The following is a 24,080-nucleotide window of genomic DNA, read 5'->3' on the forward strand; positions in this document are numbered from 1 at the left end:
GTGTGTGTGGCCAGCTCAGCCCACCAGGGGGCGGGGCTGGCTGGCATGTGGTGCTGGGGGATTGAACCACAGTCCCCGTGCTTTGCTAAGCTTGTCCTGAGCAGGTGCTTTAGACCACTGAGCCATCTCACCAGCCCCTAGGATAGTTTATCAACAGACAAAGACATTTTGTTCCCTATGCCTCTCTCCTTCTGCTCCTCCTTCCTCACAGCAACCTTCAGATCCTCCCCTGACGATTTAAAATCAGTCAACATGGATTGATTGTAAGCTTTCCCCATGCCTTAGGCGCAGCACCTCTTCCCTGCCTCTAGGTGCACCCCCTGCCTCAGGTCTGAGTGCTCTCACACTCTCCTGCACAAGTAAACTTCAAGCTTTGCCTTGTGAGTCCTCTTGCTTGTTGTCTCAATGCATTTCTTTGGCACCCACAATTTGAGTTTGGAGCTCATTTCTAACAAAGGGAAGGAATGGAAAACCTGTTCTAACCATAGACAAGGAACATCTACAGTCAGAAGTTGAGAACAGGGCTGGGGACATAGCTCAGTAGAATAAGCACCTGCCTGGCAAACACAAGGTCCTGAGTTCAATCAATGGTACCACTAAAAAAAAAAAAAAAAAAAAAAAAAAAATTGAGAACTTACAGGATTTATAGGACAGATCACTGCTCAGACATCTCAATGAAAGGAGGTAAAAAAGCTAGGGAATTTCACAAAAGCTGAGCAAATTACTAATGTGTGCAAGGTCCCATCAGTGCCTTGCCAGGTCAGAAGGAAGTGAGCCCTCTGATACCCGGCACCCCAAGACAATGTTCACCTTACAAGGACTTTTAGGTGGCAAGATCCAAAACAGGCTATCTTCTTGTTTTGCAGAAAACAGCATGCCTAGCAGAAAGGCTCTACCCTGACACACATCTGTGGCCTCCTGCAGGTGCACAGAACCATCATGATGGCCAGTGTCCCGTCTGTGGGTAACCCAGTTAACTGTCCTTCACTGTGGGTCTCCTTCTCTCCAGGCAGATGGGCCACCACACAGGGGAAGTGTTCCATCTTCATGGACTAACAAAGTCTAGGGTTCTGTCTTCAGCAAGAGGATTCAGAGCCTATCCTGCCCAGCCTCGCTGCCCTCCACAAAGCCCAAGAAAGAAGATCACATCTGAAGTGGAATCCCAGCCTCTGGACTTTATTCTGGGCTATAGCACAGGCTGGGGGGCAGGTTATGACTCTCAAGTCGGTGGGAGGGGCGCCAGGCCAAAGCCACTAGCTGTAGTTGTTGGGGTCTGTGTCTTCCAGAAGAAAATAGCGCTGCAGGGATGGCTGCAGGAGCCTCGGGGGCTGAGCACGAGTGGGCTTAGGCCAGCCAGGGGGGAAGGGCCTTGGCTCCACCCGAGGCAGTGGCAGCTTCAGTAAACGGATGGTACCATCCAGCGTGCGGGCGCAGTTTTGGGACAGTAAGTGGCCTGGGAGCAAACAGGCAATGAGGCAGGGGTGCACCAACTGGGGCTGGCAGGGCCAGTAGTCAGGGTCCAGGCTAGATCATAGGGCCCACTTACCCCTCAGTCTCATCTCAGAGCTCTGGGCCATTGCCTCCTGCAGCCGGAGGATGGGATGGAACCTAGGGGAGGATGGGTTCAGCCAAGTCCCACCTAACACCTATACCTTGCAGTTCCCCCATCCCCCACTCTATCCCTTCACCACATACCCACGATCCCGAGGCGGCAGTACAACAGTGTTGGGTTCTAGCAGGCGCAGGGCCGAGGGTGTATCTTCTACCTCCTGCAGCAAGCTGTGCCTGATACACTCCTTCTCACAGAATAAGTTCAGTGCATCAATGGTGCACAGGTCCAGTACCTTTGAGCGTGACCAGTCGGTCTTTTCAAGTGGCAGCAACTCATCACGATGCACAGGTTTCATTAGGTGGTCTACGCGGGCCTGGGGCACCACACAGAAGTTCTGTAGCATATCAGAGAGAAAGTATCTGGTCCGCTTGGTGCGTATCTGCATGGGCCTGGGCTTGTCCTGGAGCTCTGAGCTAGTTGTCTCCTGCTGCAGTTCCAGGATGCTCATGGATGTCCCCCAGACCATGGAAGCCTGTGAAAGGGTCTCCTTGGGAGTAGATGTAGGGACTGAGGTCTCAGAGACCTTGGGCAGTACTGCAGATGTCTTGGCTGTAGTCATCTGTGTGGTTTCCATCTATAGGGGACATAATCAGTCAAGAAAACACCCTAGCTCCTCAGCCCCTGAAATTCCTTTCTGCCCCTATGCCTAACCCAGAAAACTGCCTGATTAGGAGGCCTCTACACTGTAGTCTCTGATTCTAATATCATGCTCTTGCTAAAGCCTTCAGTGGGAACAAGTTTTCCCAGAGAAACTCAAGTTGGGGAATTGCAGAGAAAAAGCCTACATAAGCATTCCTGCAGTGCAGTCCCACCTGGCTCTCTCTGGGCACTTCTGGATTTCTGGAAGTGTGACGCTCCCTAAGCGTGGCCCACCCAGCCCCTGTGTACCAGACCTTCAGTTGCTGGAGCATGTCCTCCAGTTTCTGGCAGCAGCGTGCACGCAGCATGGCCTTGGATTCAGAGTATGAGCCTGAGACCCAGGTCAGCATTTCCTTGAACAGGAAGCCCTGTGGATCCTGGAGGCCCAGACTGTGCAGGAGTTTCTTGAGCTCTGGCCTGAGACAGATGTGTACAGCTTAACCCAAGGCGTTCCCAGCTGGCGAGGAGGACTAGCCAGGAGCATGACTCACCGGTAGGTGGGTGGGGAATACAGGTAGTAGGACATGAGCTCTACCACCACGTCACGGGAATCCAGTGAACAGGCCAGGAGCAGCTGCAGTGCCAATATCACAAACTGCTTCTGTATAGGGTCCTAAGCACAGGGGTGGGAGGTGGGGGTGGCATCATGGTCAATGCAGTAAGTTGCAGCAGGTAAGGGGCTATTGAGAAGCTTACCTCAAGGCTGGGAGGCTTCTCCTGGTTAAGCAACTGCAAGAGACTGCCATGCAGCCGTTTCTGGAGCTCTCGGCTCACACTGGGAATCAGCCTCAGCAGTGCTTGGAGGATATACACACGGGCTGCCCAGGTGTCTTCTGCTAGCTGGTCTATGAACAGTGAGGCCAGACCCTCCACAGTGCCCATCTCCGGGTAGGTCTGTGGATGGTGTGTTGAGACTGTGGCACTGCCCTGCACCCTAGTGCCTTCTCCCCATCCCCCATCCCAGCCTATATTTCCAGGCTTCCAAGGCTCCCCCAAACCTCCAGGCTGAAGATGGGGAACAGCTTTTTGAACCAGTTCTGGACAACAAAATAATGCAGGAACTTAGGTAGATGCCCATAGCGTTCTTCCCAAAGGGAGTATGAATCACTATAGATGCTAGTCCCTGGTGCCTCATAGGAGCTCCAGGGCTCTGTGGTCAAGTTTGTAGAATTCTAGAAGAAGTAACATCAGCTGTGGACCCAGCTCTCTGGGTTGTAGGTACCAAGCCCACCCCTCCTATGGCAGTCTGAGGTACCTACCTGAGCCTCTGGCTCCCAAGAATCTAGCTGCTGCTCAGAGTGAGACTTATCTGGGCTTAGGGAATCCCAGTCCACCTCTAGAAACTCTTCCTCCTCTTCCTCTTCTTCTTCCTCTTCTTCCTCACTGGAATCTCTGTGAAGCCACTGGAGGAATCTCTTCTGCCACTTGCCTGTAGACCACCTGTGTTCTGACAGCCATGTGTCATCCATGTTTCGACCTGGCTGCACAGATGGGAGTGAAAAGGGGAGCATGTAGCAGGCTGAGGGGACAGTGAGCCCTGCCTGAATGCCATCCCCATCCCTGACTCTTGCCTTAAGCCTGCTCCGGGAGGCAAGCAGGACCAGAGATCCAAGGCAGCTGACCTCCATGGGCAGCCACATCTGCTGCAGCACGACAGAGTTGGGCACAAAGCCTGGGAAGCTGATGGGCCGTTTGTAGTACTGGAGGTGAAGCACATCAGAGTGGGATGAGAAACTTAAGACCCCTATCTGGGATACCACTCAGGGGTACCAGTAAGTACTCTGAGTCTCTCAGCCAGGGGCCCAGTTTCCAAGGACTAAAATGAAGCCCTTGCTCTCAGCACAGACAAGCAGGGAAGTCTGTAAAACCAGGTGGAAGGGCACACCATAAACTGGGAAATAATGGAGACCCAGAGGACAGCTGGCCCTCACATACTCTCCATATGACCTAGTCCAAGCTGGGACAGGAAAGTCTAGAAGAAGCTGGGGTTGGGGAGTAACAGGAAAAAAAAAGCTTGAAGAGAGGGTGCTATAGGGCTTGAGAAAATGTGGATGTCCAGATTGTAGGGTCAGGGACCCACATTGGCTGGTGCAAGTGCGTACTTGGTGAGGCTTGGGCCTGTCTAGGCACTCAGTGTGGAGTATGAAAAGACTGTGGATCTTGAAGGCTCAGCTTCCCTTGAACTTGCTCCTCTGAAGAGCCTTGAATTCTAGTCACTCCCACTGGGGAGAAGAGGTGAGGGTAGAGCCAGTAGTGTGTAACCCCTGCCTCAACTCCTAGCCTGGAAGTCGGCAAGGAACTTATGCCCAAATATAGCTGCACCAGGCTAGGTGAACAGCTCTGGAGCTCAAAGCCTTTGAGTCACATTTGAATATTAAGTTTTCAGCAAACCTGGGATGCATAAGGAAAGTGAACCCTAAAGATGATACTTGGGGGGAAGCTGAGAGTCTCACCTTGTGGGGATGTATGGTGGCAGGAAAGAAGCCCTTGAGATTTGAGAGAGGCTCCTTGGGCTTTTTCTTCAGCAATAGTGGGACCTGGGAAGAAGAGAAGAAGGGACTCAGAGCAGAACACAGACTTTAGAGTCCCTGAAGTGCTGCCTGAGGCAGAAGGCACCCCACTTGCCTGAGTTCCTCACCCTGTGCTGCAAGAGGGAGGTCAGTGATTCCAGGGCCATGCTCGTCTTTGTCCCTTGTATTTGCTCTGAGTGAAGCAGTAGATCCAGACTGAGGCCCAGGTCATGGCTCAGGGAAGAGCGGGCTAGAAGCTAGGACATCCAAGGGGTCATGGAGGTGGAAGCAGAGGCAGTGATGGCAGACAGTCATGCGGGAAAGGAGAGGCCTCACCTGGGACGCTCTACTGTGTACCCTCCGGTGGATGGGTGGAATAGGTAAGCTGACTCGGGGAGGGCGGGCAAAACGCTGGTATGGGGCCCTTAGGGCTGTGGGTGTTGTCTGGGATTTAGTGTTGATTATAGCCTGACTGAAGGGAGCAGTGCTGGGTAAGGCATTCTCATCCTGGGACTCTTTTTTTGTGGTGATGGCCAAGGTGCTCCACTGCTGTGAATCCATTCGAGACTGAATACCCTGGTATAAGTAGTATCAGGTGGCCATATTAGACCTGGGGTGAGGGGAGGGGCCGTGGGTAAGGCTGAGGCTGGTCCCAAACTCACCAGAAGGCTAGGACCATAGATCAGATATAGATAATTTTCAAAAGCTTCCTGATGCTGTTTCCAGGAGGGTGGGGGCTGAGCCACTGGGACTACTAGACCTAGCTTCAGCTGCTGAAGGTCTCGATCTCTGGTCTGTAGGGCCTCCAAGTCCTGAGGTTGGGATCAGAAGGCAGCTGTACATCTATGAAACTTGTTATGTAGTCAGGCCAGTCCAGGGACTAAAAGGTTGAAGCTTGAGTCTGGGCAGAGGGTAGGGCTGGGCAAGGAGGTGATAAGAGCATCAAGACTTTCTGTACCTCCTTCACCACTGGATGCTGAAGTGTTGCCATCTGGCGATGGATGAAGGGCAAATCCACACTGCAGATAGGGACAAAGGCAGGTGAGATGCTAGGTGGCATTACCAGTGGAACAGGGCAGAAAGTGGGACAAGGACCAGTCAAGAGAAGAGATGCCAAGACTGGGAGGAGTCTGTGGTACCCCTTGAAGAACCCAGGAGTTCTGAGTCTTCATGCTAGGTGTTGTGGGAGGCTGCCAGCAGACCTGAGGTTGTCCATTCCTTGCAACTTGGTGAGTCTCTGCAGCTGCATGGGGGTCAGTGACTCCCAGTTGGTCAGTGGCAGCGGAGGATCATCCACCACGTCAGGTACCTTCTGATGCAGCTTCTAAGAGAGGAGCAAGCAAGAAGAGCCTGGATCTTTGGACTTAGGAACTACCTGCATGCAACAGCCCCCCACCAACCCACCTTGCTGTCATGACACACCTGGACCAGGTAGAATGTGGGAAGGTAGGTCCTATGGGACACTAGGCAGAGGCGAGAGCCCAGTGCCAGTACCATGTCTGCACTGTTGCTGCAGAAAACCAGGGCCTGAGGGGCACCATCCAGCTGCAGAAGCCTGTGGGGGGTACCCAGAGAACAGCGTTTATCCCCTGCTTATAGAGTAGGAAACTCAGGAATGATGAGACCGAGGCTCTATCCCCCAAGTCACTGGACTCTTATGGGAGGAACAGGTAGGGAGAGCCCAACCAGCTATCCACAACCCCCAACCCCAGTCTACCGCAACAGGCGGTTCTCTGCAGTCCAGATGCGGACAGTGCAGTCCAGGCTGGAGCAGGCATAGAGCTTGAGCGTTGGACAGCAACACAGCCCTGCAGGTTGGGCTGATGTCAGGAACTATTCTGCTGAAACAGGGACTCAGGCCTCACCTCTGTTTTGACCCCCTCACCAGTGATGTGGTCCATAGGGTCATCTTGGGGCCGATGGTCAGAGCGCTGGCCCTCAGACAGGCCAAACTGTACCAGGCCATAGGTTGCGCTGTCTGGATCCTCAAAGCCTACAGTGATTCGATTGCCCAGTGCACAGAGCCTCACGACTGGCTGACAGCAGGAGAAGGTGTGCAGGAGACTCAGGCTCTCTTCAGCATAGGGAAAGACGCGCCACACCTTCACAGTCCTGTCTCCACCTATCAATGGAAGAAGCCAGGACTGGACCTTCGCAGGGGCGAGAGGTTCCTGAATTGGCTTTGGGTGCAAAAAGATACTGACCCGATGATACGATACTGTTACAGGTGGATGCAATGGCAGTGACTGGGCCTGGACTGTGTGCTTTTATATGGAAGACAGTCTTTGAAGAGAGCCAGTCCAACACTGACAGCATGCCATCTGTGTGACCCATCACAGGCAGATAACTGCAGGTGACAATGGAGCTTGTTGGCACTGGTCCTGTTGCCAAATGGGCGGGATTGGGCTGGGCTTGCAGCAACCTAGAGAGGCCTGGGCACCCACCGGTTCTTGTTCTTCCAGGCCCAGGCCATGGCACAGCGACGTGGGTCACCCCCATGTTGGCACACAATCTCCCAGCAGGCAAGCGCAGTGCTGGGGTCAGTGAGGTGGCTGTAGAGGTGCAGGCAGCAGAACTTTGATGCAGGAGGCAAAGGTGGGCTTATACGGTGCAGCACACTCATGGGGCAGCGTGCTGCATTCACTCGCACCAGATGGCCAGCCTGTGTCAGCAGCCATAGTGCCTCGCGTGGCAGGCAGTAGGCCACAGCAGCTGCACAGTCCTCTAGGTCAAGGAGCAGGGTGTTCACCACACGACCGGATGCAGCAGACACCAGGAGGACTGAACCATCTGCGCACGCGCAAATGAGGCGTGTGGGTAGCACGGGGTCTACAGGCACGGGCAGCATGGGCGCCACCTCTAGGTGCAGCACCCGGGCGGGCAGCTGAGCCAGCGTCGAGTAGAGTTCGCGCACTCTCCACAGCTCCAGACTCCTGGCACACAGAGATAGCACAGGCCAGCCGGTGCCTGCAGGCGCTAACAGTTGGTCGACACGCCAGGACAGCTTGTCCTGGCTTCTGTAAGCCAGTGCTGCCTCGCCCACCTGCGCCTCCGCCTGTAGATCCCATGTGCGCAGCGTCCCGTCCTGCGAGGCCGACACCACCAAAGTGGTTTTCGGGAGCACAGTCATAGCTGTCACCGGGCCTGTGGAGAGGCTCAGTCACTCTGAGCACTCCAAAACTGAGGGAGGGGGAGCAGTTAGCCCAGATGCTGCTGGCTAGGGAAGCCTGGCCTGAGTCGGCTGAGATCTGGGGCAGCCGAACACTTTCAGAGTGAAGAGAAAGCACTCCAAGGGCTCCCGGAGCGCCCGCACCTGTGTGGCCCACGAACACCATTCGGATCTGCCAGTCCATCTCCCACACCTTCACTGTACTGTCTCGAGAAGCTGTCACCACTGCCTCTGCCTCCTTGCAGTATGCCAGGTCTGAGATGGTACTGGAGATGGGGAAAGAGGGGCCCGGCAGACTCAGCAAGACCGTCTATGTGTGCATGGCTCTAAGGGACCCACCTCATGTCCCCATGTCCCCCTCACGTCTTATGTAGATCCTGGCACACGTGAATGAGAGCCCAGGTGCGCAGGTCCAAAGTGAGCACCGATGAGCCGTAGGCTGCAAGGCAATGTGGGCCACGGTGGGCAGATACTGGCCCCAGAGCCAGCCTTTTGAGGGTGCCTTCCATGCCTGGTGGAGGCTGAATAATTGACCCGCACTGTACCAGGCAACGGCCACCTGAACGGAACTTCCAGAGTGCCAGGCTGCCACCAACCTCAGCTACGAGCAACAGACCCAGTTTGGGCACTGGCAGGCAGCAAGTGGGTTCTCGGTACTGTGCCCTGCCCATCCCTAGCTGGCTCCGCCACAGCAGGCCAAGGCTTGTCCCCAGTATGGCTAACCCAGCAGGACCCCAGCCTACAAATCGGCCCACAGCTCCCAGAGGTCCTGGCACAACCACCAATCCTGTAAGTGCTATGGGGGCCTGCAGCTTCTGTTGTGCCCAGCCGTCTTTTCTATGTAGGTGCAGGTACCCTGCGCCGTCCAGCACCACAAAGCGCCCGCCCTCTGGGTCTTGTGCCACTGAATGCAGCCCGGCTGCCACCTCCAGGCGGCGCAGTGGCTCCAGCCCATGTGTCAGACGAGCTGCACGCATTTCGGCTGTCTTCACCTGTGGGTCACCATGGACAGGCCTTCGTTAGGGGCTGGAAGGAGGGGTTCTGCCCAGGGAAACATGACGGGACGGGCAGGAAAACGGCTGCTCAGGAAAAGAGGCAGATGCCCGGGCAAGCCACACCTTTTCCACGAGGTTGTGGAGGCCTGCACGCAGAAGCAGCCACAGCTGGCGGGCGCGGGTGTGTAAAGTCATGTCTTGCCATCGCTGGCTACTGGTAAAGAGCTGCTGGACTTGTGGTGTCTCCCGAAAGTACAACTCTACAGACAGCCGGTAAAGTCCGTCAGTCCCTGAAGGGGACAACCCTATACGTGTCAGGAACTACCTGGAGAAGTTCCATTTCCGGCACAGAAAAGAGCCCTTGTGAGACCCACTCTCTAAGGAGACATGGGGGCCAGGGGCTCACCATCGTTTTCCAATAGTAACCCTGGGTCTGGGGTGTCATAGCTGTCCACATCGTACAGATCCGAATCTGGAATCAGGTTATCTCCCTCTGCTGAAAGGTTGCTGCTTGTGCCCACCACTCCTACCTCCATATTCACAGTGGCATCCAACAGCTCCCAGGACCTAGCGGTTACTCGTTGCTCTGCTCGAATACGGAATGCCGCAGGCCCCGCCCCACCACAGGCCCCGCCCCACCGCAGGCCCCACCCTCGCCGCACCCAGATCTGTACTAAGTCACAGAAACTTTTATTGAAAACAAATGAGCTGCAGCAAAGTAACACTCAGTGCACGCAGTCCTCCTGGGGAAGTAGGGGGACAGATGGGCACCAGGGGCTGGCCCAAGACCAGAGCCACTGACCACTAGGGACTGCTTGTGGAGCCTTAGGACATTGGTCCTTGGGGCTGGAGTGTGCAGACCCAGTAGGAAATATAAAAATAAACTCTGTGGTCCATCTCTGCTTACAGCAGTCCATCTGGACAGGGCAGTCACTTTTCCCACAAGGCCCTGTGCTGTCTAGTCCAGCCACAGCATGGGCAATAGGATCCTGCAGGGGTGAGTGGACATCCACAGGCTGGTGCCAAAAGGGTAGGCAGGTATGACCTTGCGCAGCACCAGGATTGTGGTAGCGCCAGGGTATGGCCATCAGCTGGGGAGGCCCTGGGGCCCCTCAAGGTGGGCAGGTCCAGGCATTGGTTGAAGCTGAATGAAGCTGGAGCCTCTGCTCCTCTCATCACATACAGATCACTGGGACCCTGGGCAGAGATTGACATAACAGGATTTGAAGTGCCACTACCCAGCAGACAAGGCAGGGGCAGTTCTGATCTATCCCACCCATTCCAAGGATTAGGGCCACCATCACTATCACATACCTGTCCTCCACAGTGCTGGTCTCCTCAGCCCCACCCTCACTGCCTTTGCCTCCACTTTCTTCCTCCACCTCTTCCTCACCCAGTTCCATGTCCAGTTCATTGCCTGCTTCTGAGGGTGTATAGGTGGAACCACTGGGTAGGGAAGTGGAAAAAAAGTTTTGGACCACCTATCCCAGACCTGCTGCTGGTCCAAGGGAGGATGTTCAGGCAAAACATGGTTAGGGTGGTTGGGCAAAGCTGAGAAAATGGTAGGGGCCCAGGGAGCTAGGGGAAAGAAGGTGGGTGTACAAACCTGATAGAGCGGCAGCTGAAGAAGACAATTCGCTTCAGTCGTTTGTTGTAGAAAAAATAATTGAAGGACCAGAGACTGCCATCCTCCCCGAAAGGGTCTGAGTCCAGGTCTGGGTTATAACTGGGGAGTGGGGCAAGCAGTAATGTGAGGCTCCTAGTGCCACACACACCAGGGGACATACCTGCAGAGACTCTGGCACACCTGTAGATATCGCATTCATTCAGGCAGATCTCTTCATCCACTGCATTCCAAAGCTGTGGCTTCAGGTCCTTGAAGTCCTCTCGCACAGCAGAGAACAGGCTGCAGTTGACTGCATTCACCACCTAGGGCAGGTCATGTAGGGCTGACAGGGGTCCACGACAGCAGATGTAGACTAGACAGAGCCCAGGAACCACAGAAAGTTGGGGATTGCAGCAGGAATGGCTGTGGGGCTGTGGGTCCCTCCACCCGATCCTCACCCAGCTGAGGCTGGGCTCCCGGCTGAACTCATGGCTTCGGGCTGTGCTGAAGTCATAGTCTGGCCTGAAGGACTCATTGAGAGTGGCGATCAGATAGAAGAGGGTCTTTCGGCTGCACTTGTCGCTGAGGGGGCCCTCATCTTCACCACCTTGGCTCTTGCTCAGTCTGTACAGAGACAAACATCAGCCTAGCCCACCATCCCATAGCCTAGAAAAGGCAGGCCCCACTTCAGCTCACCTGCTGGGGCTGAGGCCGGAGGTCTGGGGTGGGGACAGTGCTTCCAGGACATGGGGCTGGCCCTCCTGGCAGAACTGCTTGAACATGTGCTTGTCGTCTCCCGCCATCTTACATGAGTAGCTCTCAATCCTATGGGATGCAGACCATGGAGCATGCTGGCCCTGCCAGGTTCAACTAAAGAGCCAGGGCAGTGACCTTTGAGACAGTGGCCCCCAGAGCCTCTGGCCTCACCTGCCAATGATGTGGGCATCTCCAGTCTCCACAGTTAACTGTGAGTTGATGGCCTCAAAGCTGGAGTTCTCCAACAGCTTCATGACCTTGGGGAGGGGACTCCTTGTTCCAGAGGGGCTAGTGCTGCCTGAGGATGTAGGAAGCCAGGCCATGTGTATCTGGCCCCATGGAGTTCTGCTTTTAGTGTTCCTATCCCCTAAGCAAAACACTGCACAGATGGCTCTGGCCTATGTCCAGGCTTCATACAGCTCCTCTCCCTCCTCCAGCCAACCCTGAATACTAAGCACTAGTTCAAAAGTGATGAGATCCTGCTACCTAAGGTGGCAAGCCCAGGTTCCCAGCTCAGCTATATCCTCTGCATCATGAAAGACAGGGGACAGCTCAGGACTTTGGGGCTGCTGGACCAGTCCCTCACTCAACTCTCCCTGTCCCCATACTCATCCAGAAAGAGGACCCACCCACCATGTGAGTCACTTTACATGCATCAAGGGATATGACTCCTGAAGTCCCCCCTTACAAGCAGAGTTGGGATCCTTAGCCAGGGTATGAACCAGGACAACTGATGCTCAGGCCCTGCAGTCACTGGATAGGCGCCCTTCTGTTCTATGGGCTGCTTCTCTAGCAACGAGGGAACAAACTCCACAGATTCCTACTTTGCAAGTACACCTAATCCTTTCATACACCAAAGAGTGGAGAAAGCCCCCCACCGTCCAGCTAGTGATCTGCAGCTTTGGCCGACCTGGATGGCACCTGCCGAGCTGCAGCTGAACCACAAGTCCCAGCAGGCAGTGCGGCAAGCGAGGGGGGGGCTTCCTGCCGAGCCACCACAGAACTACGAGTCCCAAGAGGTAATGCATTGGCGCGAGGCCTGCCGGGCGCTGTGGTTCCGGCGGCCTTGGACGTCGCGGGCTCAGGGCGGGCACCCACCTGCCTGGGCTTAGCAAGATCAGGCCGGCCAGGCTGTTCCGCGTCGGTGTCGGGCAAAGGCGTGGCGGGCTCCGAGCGGTGCGGGCTCCTCAGAGCCGCAGGGTGGCGCAGCGGCCTCCGTTCGGACTGCGCCGTGTCCGGGGGAAGAAGCTCTGCGGCGACGTCCCGTTACTCCAGGCCCTGCCGGCCCATCCGGGCTGCCACCACGACATAGCCTCGCCCCCCTGCACAGCGCCCACTTTCGCGACCGACCTGTCGTCCACCAACACAGAGCACCACAGAGAGCAAGCAAACCAGCGACCTCCGCTTCTCCCGTCCGGACAACAACAAGCGTCCGGCAGGCCCGGCCCCACGCCTCTGAATGGCCCGCTTCAGCCCCAGGCTCGAAAACGCGACCAGCCATTGGGAGGCTTTCCGTCGCTCATTCTCTCTTCCACTCCTACTGGATCAAACCACTGTCTGTCACTCTCTCGACCGAGCGAACCCGCCTCCCGCCCCGTCGCTCATTGGCCCGAGCTCCGTCCCGCCCCCGGGCCCGTGTGGGAGTAGCGAACCTGTGCCTACCAGGGGCAGTAACCTGGAGACCCAAGCCCGCAGCAAAGTGTTCTGTCTGTGGTCCCGCTGTATCCCAGAACTGGGACTGCAACCTCTACCCGCTTGACCCTCTGAGTCCAACAGCCCGTGGCCGCTTTCCAATCGCGTCTGGCGCTTAGGACTCTGCCACTGCCTCCAACACCCAATTCAAACATGACCCTCAGGCCACGTACGTTCTCAGATACACAAGGGCTAGGGTTGGACGGTGCGCGGCCCTGGGCCTCCTCCTGAATTCGGACACTCTGGCCAAGCCCGGAACGTAGTCTCAGGGTCATAGTTTCTGGTCGGTGGAGACACTCAGCTGCCTGATCAACGGAAGCAGGCTCGGAGGGTTGGGGACGGGGCGGACTCGAGATGGCGCCACCGGCAGGTGGGGCGGCAGCAGCCGGGGACCATGGTTCGGCCACGGTCCTCCTAGCTGTGCCCGTTACAGTGAGACCTCTGGGGGTCGGGCCGGATGCGGAGGCGCCGCTACGGAGGCTTCTGCTGAGTACGGACCCCGAGCGGCCTGGGCGTTTCCGGCTGCAACTTCAGGGCGCGGGACCTGGGGCGGTAAGTTGAGAGTGGAGCGACGAGCCCAAGATTAAGTCCTTCTTCCAATCCACTGCGTACTCTTGACCAGTTACTTTTCTTTGCTTCTCTTAAAACTGTAAAATAAGGCTAATGCTAATACCTGCTTGTAAGTAGCCTGTAGATGTTATTACGTCTTCCTTTGGTCACCATACCTAATTCAGAGTAGGAGACCACTAAGCCTGGACTCTTCCCCCACCTCAGGTCAATTTGGAGTGGCCCTTGGAGTCAGTCTCTTACACCATCTGCGGCCCCTGCCAACACGAGCTGCATCCTCCGCCAGGAGGGCCTGGAACCCTCAGCTTACACTTCCTCAACCCTGAGGAAGCTCAGCGGTGGGCAGCCCTGGTGCAAGGCGCCTCCGCGGAGGGACAAAATGGTCAGTCCTTGGAATTAAGACTCATTTAGAGTAGCCCGGGTCGCTCACACCGGGATGGGGCAGTGATGGAGGAAGCTGGGCAACTCAGAAGGCTCCCAGGAGAAAGAATGGAGAAAGGTAGAGATTTAGGAGCTGCTGGCTGAAGTACCAGACAAAAATTCCAAGGCATAGCAAACCAGGGCCAGAGGACCCGACCCCAGTGTTAATAAAAACGTTAAGTTGGAGAGCAATGGGGAGGATATTCAATGGAAGTGACAGGTTTAGATGTCTGTTGCTTAATGTGGGGTGGTCCTGATAGGGCTTCAGAGGAGGATGTTTCCAGAGATTCTAAGGTCATGGAATTAGCTGAGGTTTATGGTTGTTTAAATGGAAACGTTAGTAGTTAAGATTGAGAAAGATGGAGGGGCCAGGTAGTGCAAGGCTCCTAGACAGGGTCTGGTTGGAAGGGTGTGGAAGTGGCTAAGTTCTTACACAGCTGGGTCAGAGCTGGGACTCTCCAGAAGTAAAGATAAGATGTAGAAAAGGTCAAACGAAGTAATCAGGAGAGAGAATCCTAGAGAAAAAGGACTGGCATGCAGGTAGTGATTTGTGGAGAGGAAGGACAGCCGACAAATGGAACACAGAGGGAGGAAGACAACCAGACAGTGTAATGTAAGACAGCCTAAGTCAATCTGCATTAAAAAAAGGAGAGGCTCATTCCTTCACCAAATATACATACTCAGCCCCTGGTGTGGCTGAATACTGGACACTTCTTTAGCCCAAGTTCTCAAATCCTTGTCTCCTTGAAACTTGCATATCTAGAGGGGAGAAAGACATAAAATCAGTAAATAAGCTTCAGTTAGATAGTAGAGGGAATGGAAGTGCTGGAGGGAGGGAGGGCTGCTACTTAAAATACAGTGGCAGGAAAGGCAGTCTTGAGAAATTTGACAATAGAGTGAAATTTGAAGAGCCTGGTATAAACTATGTGACCTGCGGAACAGCAGGTATAAAATCCCTGAATGGAGACTGAGCGTGGTGGCGTGTGCCTGTAATCCCAGCTTTTGGGAGGCTGTAAACAGGCAGATCACTACAAGTCTGATCTAGTAGTGAAACTCTGAATACCCTGTAGACTTTCCCTAAAATTAAAAAAAAAAAAAATGGAGTATGTGCAAATGACCCTTAAGACACAAACACAGCACCAGGTGCTTGCAGGCACTTCTCATGTTAGTGGGGAGACAGTTCAGAATATCAAGGGAATGAGACCTTCACAAGTGTTAGCACTGGGTACAGAAACCTCATTGCAGTGGCCTGGCCTCAGGCAGGCGGTAATAAGGGAGACATCATTGTGCATGACTCTAAAGATCCCCAAGGAAAGGACCCCAAGTGTGTGTTCTGTGTAGACAGAGATGCCAGAAGATGAGAGGCCACTGAGGGCACCAAGAATAGGTCACTGACTTCTGGGCTGCTGTTGGGCAGGGTCTGACCTGTCTTTGGTTCTGCTGTATGGAGGAGGGGCACAGATGAGATTGGACAGTAGAAGGGTTCAGGACTCTAGGTCCTAAATGTGAGCCAAATATAGCTCCAGCAACAACAGACATTGGCCAGGGACCTCGGAGGGGTTTGCAAGAGCCAAGGCTGGGAAAAGAAAATGTTTTTGAAGTATGGGCCGAGATAGAACCTGATATAGCCCAGGATGAAGAGGGAGAAGGGAGAGGTCCCAGAAACCTGAGAGCAAAGGCTACCAGCTACTACACATCTCTTTCCTAGGCAATGGCAGCCTACCCCAAGTCCTGCATCCAGAAATATGCCCCGTTTCCCTGCCCAGTCCCCCTGTGGCCCCAACACTCAAAGCATCCCAATCTCAGGCAAACCTGACCTGGAGCCCTGGAGACTTGTTGGAGAAAGGTAAGGCCAGCCAGCCAGAGGGGCCTGGGAGAAGTAACTAGTGTCTGGCTGTGACAGCTGTCCTCTTATCTCTGTAGAAAAGCTGGCTGGGCACCTGGCCCAGGCCATTGCAGGTGGAGATGAAAAGCGGGCAGCTCAAGTGGCAGCAATCCTGGCCCAGCATCACGTGGCTCTCAATGTCCAGCTCCAAGCAGACTGCTTCCCACCTGGTCCTATCAGGTGAGGCCAGGTCTACTTCACTTTGACCTTCTGATCCTCCCAAGTTCCTCACCCAACCCCTAGCTTACTTTCTGACCCTCCAGGCTGGAGGTCACAGTTGAAGATGCTACATCTGGTGTGGCTTCTACATCCTCTGCTCACATCTCGCTGAAGGTCTATCCTCATTGTACCATTGCAGCACTCCAGGAACAGGTGAGCAAAGGGTCAAGGAGCCCTGTCAGGGGAGGGGAGTGGATCTACCCAGCTCTGATGCTTTCTCCACAGGTGTTCTCAGAGTTTGGCTTCCCACCTGCTGTACAGCGCTGGGTCATTGGGCGAGACCTATGTGTGCCTGAGCGAAGCCTTGCTTCCTATGGCATCCAGCAGGATGGGGACCCTGCCTTTCTCTACTTGCTTTCAGCCCCCCGAGAAGCCCCAGGTAAGTTCTTGATGGTGGTGAGGGAAGTTGGGTATAGATGGAGACAGCTCTGAGCCCCCCTCCTCTCCCACAGGACACAGCCCTCAATGTTCCCAGAAGATGGATGGGAAAGTAGGACATTTGTTTCCCCAGACATTGGGGCTGCCCCAAGCCCCCCAACCAGCCAGTTCCAGTCTCCCCAGCCCCCTTCAGGTGGGCAAGGGATCAGTATGGGCAGGGGCAGGCTAACCCTCGGCAGCTATGGTCACTGGAAAAAAGAGTAACAAATCTCTCTGCCTCTCCAGCCTGGCTGGCCCTGTCCTTCCTGCACCTTCATCAATGCCCCAAGCCGCCCAGGCTGTGAGATGTGTAGCACCCAGAGGCCCTGCACTTGGAATTCCCTTCCTCCAGCCTCCACCTAGAACTATCAAAGGTACAATTAGAGGTTAGGGGACAGAGGTGGTATGTAGGACAAATAAGTAGAAATGACCTGTCTTTTCCCCCAGGTTACAGAGAACATGGGCCTTGCCTCACAGATCCAAATTCCTGCATCACCTCTTGAACTTGGGGTCTTCCACTGGCTGCTCACTGGGGATACAGAATAGAGCCACCAGATCTGGGGTTGGGGGAAGACCATGGGCATCATTAAAAACATATGCCAGTCCAGTGTCCCCTTCACTGTGTCAGTGAGAACTGTCTCAGCCCAGCCAGGAAATTGGAAGGTGTCAGGGCAAGTCAGCAGGTAGGGTTGCCTAGCCAAGCCCCGGTGGTTACTGAAGAGTAGTCTTGGGCCCCAAGTCCCACTAGCGATAGAGCTAGTATTCCCCTGGCTGCTTTGGGTTGTGTGCTCTAGCCCTTACCATAATCCTTGCTATCTACCAGACACTACCTGACTTTTAGCCTGCTCCAGTAAGGATACCAACAAAGAGCATGGGTATTTTCCCTGCTTCACAGGGACAAGGAAAGCTCAGGAGCTAGGAGTCTGAAGTTATGGTACTTGACCCTTCTGCCAAGTGTTCCCTGAGGTATCACTTAACTGGGTGAGCCAAGCCACTTAACAGTTGTTTGGCCTTGACTCACCAATTTGCCCTATGGACTGGACCCACATTCTATGACAGTCCTGACACTACCACTTACGTCCTATATGACCAAGGAAATATTCCAGGTACCCTTTCTGCCTGTGATTTCCTAACATGGCTAGAAGCCCCCCAAACTTCCCCAATACCACTTGACTCAGTCCAGCACAATAGCTTCAGGCCTTCCTCTAGCGGAGACAGTGGTGCTCTCTGGAATATAGGCTGAGTGGTTTAACATCCTGAGACTTTATGGTTCATTCCAGCAATTTCTTGGGCCCCTGGGCAATAACTAACCTGGTCAAACGCTGTTGTGTGCCAAGACTTACACCCTGCTAAATGCTGCCTCCTCCATAGACAGTCATTGGCTTTCTGTCCCACACCCATCAATGTCTGGTCTCCCAGATAGGAGGCAGGGCTGGCCACACTGCCTGGGACTTCCTGTGAGGGTGTGGGACTTAATACCAGAATCCCCTGCAAGTTTATCACACAGCAGCTCAAATGTGTATGTTGAACAATTTAATTCATTCCCAAGATGAGGGCTGAAAGAAGGTCTGGAACAAGAGCCAAGTCTCCTGCCCTCTCCCCTCCACCCAAACAGACTGGGCAGAGTGGGCCACCTAAGGCCTGGGATGGCTCCTGGGCTTGAAGGCCTGTTCAGGCAAGATGGCAAGCAGATGTTGGACAAGGTCATTTAGGAGGCCGATATGCCAGCTTTCTACTCTTCAGGACTGACCACTTATGCCGTTTCATCGCGTAGACCAGTGGCAGCAACAAGCCCATCATCATCAACATCTAGAGACAAAGCAGGCTCAGGAGAAAGGTCAAAGAAAAGATCCCTCCCAGCCTCTCTTTGATGCTCACGGTAGCCCTTGCCCAGCCAATCACCTTGAGCCCCATCCGTTTTCGATGGTCATGCTCTGGCTCAGATGCCCAGCGCAGGAAGGTGCACACATCCTTAGCTACCTGGGACATGGTAGCTGGAGTGCCTAACCCAAAGACAAGTAATGAGCATTACCCTTAGAGGTTAATACCTAACCTGGTGCAACCTACTTCATGGAGCCAGACTAGCTTTTACTCAAAGCTTGAAAGGAACAGCATCCCACAGGACTGTAAAAGGTACCCAAGCCCTCAGACAACCCTCTAGCCAAAAAAAGGACAGGACCTCCCAGGGTCAAGGGACATGGAGAGTATCTGGGGATAGAAAAGGACTCAGTGAAGGACTTACCATCATCAAACTCCAAGACATCAGTGTAAATGGGAGGGGCCATACCAATGGCCTGGCCAGGGAAGTAGGGGTTGAAGTAGAGGCCTTCTCGTAAGGACACCCCAGTGGGTGGCTCGCAATAGCCCGTGAGCAAGGAGAAGACATAGTCTTCACCACCGTGCCTGGAATCAGATCCATGGCTCCTCAGCCCTTGGCAAAAAACACACCCTCCTCTCCTCACCCTTTCTAGTCCATGTACCTAGCTCGGATGATGTAGCTGAGATCAGGAGGCAAGGCTCCATTGTTGGCTGCTCTGGCGGCCTCAGGATTTGGGTATGGTTTAGGGAAGTAATCAGACAGCTTTCCTGGTCGCATGAACATCTCCCCATCCTCATTGGGACCATCCTGGACCTCCACCTGCCACCAAGAACCCCATCACAATCCTACCATGCCACCACAGTGGGAACCCCAAGCCTTGAGCCCAAACTTCCCAGCCCCACACCTCTTCAGCTAAGGCCTTTGCTTCTTCCTCCGTGTAGCACACGCCCACGAGGTGGCGGTAAGCCACGTAGTCCATGCTGTGGCAGGAAGAGCACACCTGCTTATATACCTGGAAGCCCCTCCGGATGCTAAAGAAAGAGAAAAAGGTTAGGGGCACTTAACATTCTACACTACCCAGTCCATGGAGTCGTTCCCCCAGCCAGCCAGTTATTTGCACACCTGGTGTGGTCCAAGGAGGAGAGGAGCCCACGGTGAGACCATGGGTAGTTAGGGGGGTGCAGCTCCAGGTCACTGGCACTCACAGCAGAATGGAGAGCCACGGCCAATCCTGCACCCCCTGCCGCCAGCACGCCCAGCGCTGACAGCATCACCTTCCGACCGCGGGAAAAACCAGACTTCGAAGACAAGGACACTGCCTGCAAGAGCTCCACTCAGTACCTGCCAGGACACCACCTGCAGGCCTGGGGATCCGACTCGGTGTCTGCTCCCTACCACACACTGGCCGAATCACCGCAGCAGGAGGCGGGGGTGGGGGGTCAACAAGCCCGCTGGCCCTGGGGCTATAATTCAGCTCCCATCTTGAGCCGGTGTCAAGCCTAATGACAGAATGTGCTGCGGCCGACCAAGGTCACTACTGGCCGGCGGAGGTTAGGCTGGGGTCACCTCAGGACATGAACCCAGCGTAGACCCCGGCGCGGGGCAGCGTCCCCGATGAACCCTCCGGGAGCTCTCAACCACAATCTGCCCCCCGCCCTGCACCCGGTCCCAGAGCCCGGCTACCAGAGGGCAGCAGAGCCCCAACTTGGGGGTGGGGGCGCCGCGTGGGGACAGCCCGCCCGCTACCAGCGAGTGCCCGGAGAACTCTGCCGTGACCTTCAAGGGCCGCGGGGCGCGCGGCGGCCAGGTCAGCAAGCGCTTACCTGAGGAGTCAGCAGCGGGAGCCGCCCGGGCCGCGCGCCGCCTAGCAGGCCCCGGACACGCGAGCCGGGGAGCCCCGCGCCCCGCGGGCCAAGCACCACCCCGCGAAGAGCAGCCGCCGCCGCCATGTCGGCCTTCTCAGAGCGGCGGCTCCCGTCGGCCTCTGCGCCGCATGTGAGCTCAGACAGACCGCGCGAGAGTCGGACTAGGGGCTGGATTGGGGGTGGGGCCTGGACGGGACGAAAGTGTCACTTAGCCCACACCTTTGAGCCAAGCTTCCACGGTTGCCGCGGGAACTGGCTCGTGGGCGGGGCCCGGTGCATCTCTGTCTTGCCTAGTCAGCGTGCAGATTTCTACTGTGGTACCAGCTCTGGCCACTGAGTCCCGAGCTCCCGCAGCCTATAGGCTTCTCTTAGACGCAGACTTTGAAGGAGGACCCATGGATCCCCTCCAGATGCAGTGCTGGGCCAAACTCCAGAGAGAGTGAATTAGGCAGCCAAACTCAGATCTGGGCTCTGGGAAATCTACAGTATGGGAAGGTTGTCTTCTCTTGGTTTATTGGACAAGGGCTTATTAAATACATACTATACCGGCCGGAGAGATAGCTCAGTAGAATAAGCGTTTGCCTGGCAAGTGCAAGGGTCTGAGTTCAATCCCCGGTTCTGGAAACAAAAAACATACTATACAAAGAATAGATGCAGGGGCTGGTGAGATGGCTCAGTGGTCTAAAGCACCTACTTAGAACAAGCTAAGCTAAGCAAAGCACAGGGACCGCGGTTCAATCCCCCAGCACCACATGCCAGCCAGCCCCGCCCCCTGGTGAGCTGAGCTGGCCACACACACACAAAATAAATAAATAAATAGAATAGAATAGAATAGAATAGAATAGAATAGAATAGAATAGAATAGAATAGAATAGAATAGAATAGAATAGAATAGAATAGATGCAGCAGCCCCGAGGTCAGCCAACTGTCCCTCAAGAAACTATAATGAGGGAAAATGGGGAGAGACCCTAGAAAGAGTCCCTCCTCCTCGTCCCCCGCATAAAAGCAAGGGGAAGACTAACAAACGTAGTTAGAATCAACTTTTTCAGAATGCTAAACCTAAAGACTGTTAGCATCCCAAGAAATGTGTTACAGTTGTGGTGCTGTGGGGGATGAGTGACAGGCCACAGTTCAGGTATTTCTCCTATCTGGGGACCAATACATCTCCCAGTCTTTCCGAAGTGGCTCTGTGCATATTGGACCATACCTCCCACACTACATTATGCAGCTTTCTATTCTACCTTAGTATTTACTTCCCTCAGTATGGAACCTCAAGGTCAACCAGAGGTGAGAGTGTAGGACTTTTTAAGTATATCCACAGCCCTATTTGTGTTACTTACATTCCCAGAAATATGTTGGGTTTTCAAAGCCCCTGTGGAGATCTTCACTGATTTTTTAAAATTTTTTGTTTATTTTGTTTGCCCCAGCTTTTATCCAAACCCTCAAGCAGCTTGTAAATTAATTTGCCTATAATTGTCTTCTGCATACAGTCTCAGGGGAAAACTATTGTTACTGGGCAAGCTCTGAAGGGCCTTGTAAGTGGAGCTTTCCAGGGAGCCATTAGATAAGATAAATGAAAAATAAAGATAAGATAAATGACAATTTTCAGTGAATGTGGACATTCTGCTCCTTTAATATCAGGAATGTAGGGTATGATTTCCTGTGCTGCCACTGACCCTGTGAGCAGAATTGGATTAGGAAAAATATCACAAAGGAAACTTTGTGGAGCTAGGCACGGTGACACACACCTGTAATCCCAGCACTTGGGCAGCTGAAGCAGGAGGATCATTGTGAGGTTTTGTTTTGTTTTTTTTTTTCAGAACTGGGGATTAAACTCAGGGCCTTGCGCTTGCCAGGGAAGCACTTATTCCACTGAGCCATCTCCCCCGCCCCATTGTGAGTTTAAGACTAGTCTGGGGGCCGGGGAGATGGCTCAGTGGAATAAGCGCTTCCCTGGCAAGCGCAAGGGCCTGAGTTCAATCCCTGGTTAAAAAGAAAAAAAAAAAAAAAAAAAAAAGAGGCAATTTTGTGTTTGTGCATTCCTGAGGGTTGAACCCAGAGCCTTGGTGTTTTGCTAAATCCCAGAGTGCTTTCGAATTAATTATTTTTGAGACTGAGTTTTGCTATATAGTCCAGGTTGATTTTGAACTCACCATGGAGCCCAGGCTGGCCTCCAACTTCTGATAATCCTCTCGCCTCATCCTCCTGAGTACTGGAGTTAACAGCATACACCACCATGTCCAGGGCCCACTTAATTTTAAATAGCACCCTACAGTACTTGACCTGAGTACAGTTTTGCATTCAAAAAATATAGCTACTGCCAAGCATGGTGGTACATACCTGTAATCCCAGTACGTAGGGGGAAAAAGCAGGAAGATAAGTAAGTTCAAGGCTAGCTTGTACAACATAGTGAGACCCTTTCTGTTAAAAAAAAATCCTTTCCACTTGTCTAGTGTGCACTAACAATTCATTGCTTGTCATACACAAGACCCTGGAGTATAACTTCTAAATCCATTACACATTACTTTTTTTTGTTTGTTTGTACCAGAGATCAAACTCAGGACCCTGCACTTGCAAGGCAGAGTGCTTTAGCCACTGAGCTATCTCCCCATTACTGTTACTGTTATCAAGTAGCTCCTTCTAAAAGTGGCTCAGTGAATAAATGTTACTTTATTTGGGGTTGTTCTCCTTACCTTGTGGAGTTAAGATTCCAGTTTCTTCTCATCTAGAACAAGAACTGAATGAAACAAGCAAAGAGCAGTGCCAAAGTTTATTTGAAAAAAGTGAAGAGTGAGAGAGACTCACTCTGCAAAGCAAGCTTGAGCTGAGTAAAACAGGAAAAAACAAGGAAAAGTACACCCTGGGAAGATGGCAGAGCAGCAGAGAAAGAGCCTCTCTGAGATTTGGTGTCCAGATACTGTAAGATAGCAAGAGAAAGAAAAGAAAGAGCAAAGTGGGTCCCCTGGGCCTAGGAAGGATCTGAAACAAGAACTGAAGTCCATAGGGTGAGAAAAAAAGACAGTCTTCAACAAAGAAAGTGGCAGGTGGTGTTTTGTCCTTGAGCCCAACCTCATAGAGTGGGAGGGGCAGCCCAAACCTGACTACTGGTGACCCCACAGGCCTCCCCAGAGAAATGAGCCAGTGGAATGGAGTACTAAACACAGTGGCCTGCAGTGGCAAGTTATTTGGGTTTAGACTGACCCCAGGAGAGGACGATTGCCTGGCAGCCATCTTGGAGAGGGGCCAACTGACTTTGGAAATCAGAGCAGCTGTGGGTAGGGGCTCCCAGTAACAAAGTCAGACTGATGAGTTCAAGTAGAAAGGTCAGGGGGCCAAGTTCAAACTGGCAGAGAGAGCAGTTCAAGCCAGCTGGAGCCAGATTACTGCTACAGGGTGGATAAATTTGGTTACAACCTCACAGCCAGAAACCAGCCTGAACTTCTTTTGAACTACAGCTATGGCTGGCTTGCTGGGACTAATCAATTTAGCTTTGCCACACCCTAATCTCCTGTCATTAACATGCATTGTTACCCCCATCACAGGGATATGCTACAGCCCCACCTTCTGTAATAACTTCTCCTAATAAACACTTTGGACTGATCACTCTGGCCCCTACTGCTTCTTTCATTAGAATATGTGCTGGCTCCATCTTGGAACGGTTTGTAATATACCGTTACAGAACTCCCTGCTTTTAGGTTAACTCTAGCAATGGTTTTTTCCAGATGAAACAATTATTATTTAAACTACTCAGCTTTGGGGACTGACATACTGCAGGGACCTGGATTGGGTCCCTGGCATCACATGTCACATTGGCCCACACTGGCCCAACTCCGGGCACACATGGTGGTGCACGCCTATAATCCCAGTGCTGGGGAGGCTGAAAACAGGAGGATCACTACAAGTCTGAGA

General features: G+C 53.7%; 4 protein-coding genes across 6 annotated transcripts; 1 reads left to right on the forward strand and 3 right to left on the reverse strand.

Annotated features, from left to right (window-relative positions):
• Positions 1–1,169: 1,169 nt before the first annotated feature.
• Positions 1,170–9,515, reverse strand: Wdr97 (WD repeat domain 97). Of its 3 annotated transcripts, XM_023723870.1 has the most exons (24): positions 9,332–9,515; positions 9,049–9,185; positions 8,294–8,922; positions 8,075–8,196; positions 7,206–7,905; positions 6,966–7,108; positions 6,647–6,883; positions 6,479–6,569; positions 6,184–6,316; positions 5,964–6,085; positions 5,720–5,780; positions 5,424–5,573; positions 5,098–5,337; positions 4,890–5,018; positions 4,705–4,788; positions 3,823–3,951; positions 3,511–3,732; positions 3,250–3,423; positions 2,948–3,145; positions 2,743–2,864; positions 2,506–2,668; positions 1,696–2,186; positions 1,547–1,608; positions 1,170–1,453 (listed from the first exon to the last, which is right to left on the reverse strand). In XM_023723870.1, the coding sequence occupies exons 1-24, from the start codon at positions 9,459–9,461 to the stop codon at positions 1,254–1,256; spliced, it is 4,869 nt and encodes a 1,622-aa protein (XP_023579638.1). In that variant the 5' UTR covers positions 9,462–9,515; the 3' UTR covers positions 1,170–1,253. The 3 variants fall into 3 exon arrangements, with proteins under 3 accessions (XP_023579638.1, XP_023579640.1, XP_023579639.1); XM_023723872.1 differs by lacking the exon at positions 5,098–5,337; XM_023723871.1 differs by lacking the exon at positions 3,823–3,951.
• A 77-nt stretch (positions 9,516–9,592) lies between these two features.
• Maf1 (MAF1 homolog, negative regulator of RNA polymerase III) lies at positions 9,593–12,716 on the reverse strand. Its single transcript, XM_004638881.2, has 8 exons — positions 12,386–12,716; positions 11,459–11,585; positions 11,228–11,356; positions 10,990–11,155; positions 10,733–10,854; positions 10,532–10,651; positions 10,240–10,371; positions 9,593–10,122 (listed from the first exon to the last, which is right to left on the reverse strand). Exons 2-8 carry the CDS (start codon positions 11,539–11,541, stop codon positions 10,101–10,103), a joined length of 774 nt encoding a protein of 257 aa, XP_004638938.1. The 5' UTR covers positions 11,542–11,585; positions 12,386–12,716; the 3' UTR covers positions 9,593–10,100.
• Positions 12,717–12,834: 118 nt separating this feature from the next.
• On the forward strand, positions 12,835–20,851 carry Sharpin (SHANK associated RH domain interactor). Its single transcript, XM_023723880.1, has 10 exons — positions 12,835–13,531; positions 13,754–13,928; positions 15,675–15,812; positions 15,890–16,031; positions 16,115–16,223; positions 16,296–16,449; positions 16,523–16,641; positions 16,734–16,861; positions 16,935–17,089; positions 20,829–20,851. Exons 1-8 carry the CDS (start codon positions 13,334–13,336, stop codon positions 16,848–16,850), a joined length of 1,152 nt encoding a protein of 383 aa, XP_023579648.1. The 5' UTR covers positions 12,835–13,333; the 3' UTR covers positions 16,851–16,861; positions 16,935–17,089; positions 20,829–20,851.
• LOC101578150 (cytochrome c1, heme protein, mitochondrial) lies at positions 18,004–20,302 on the reverse strand. Its single transcript, XM_004638883.3, has 7 exons — positions 20,130–20,302; positions 19,429–19,625; positions 19,211–19,337; positions 18,968–19,125; positions 18,730–18,890; positions 18,390–18,490; positions 18,004–18,296 (listed from the first exon to the last, which is right to left on the reverse strand). Exons 1-7 carry the CDS (start codon positions 20,253–20,255, stop codon positions 18,192–18,194), a joined length of 975 nt encoding a protein of 324 aa, XP_004638940.1. The 5' UTR covers positions 20,256–20,302; the 3' UTR covers positions 18,004–18,191.
• Positions 20,852–24,080: the final 3,229 nt, after the last annotated feature.

The sequence above is a fragment of the Octodon degus genome, unplaced genomic scaffold (genome assembly GCF_000260255.1).
Source record: "Octodon degus isolate 3935 unplaced genomic scaffold, OctDeg1.0 scaffold00104, whole genome shotgun sequence".
Taxonomy (NCBI): Eukaryota; Metazoa; Chordata; class Mammalia; order Rodentia; family Octodontidae; genus Octodon; species Octodon degus.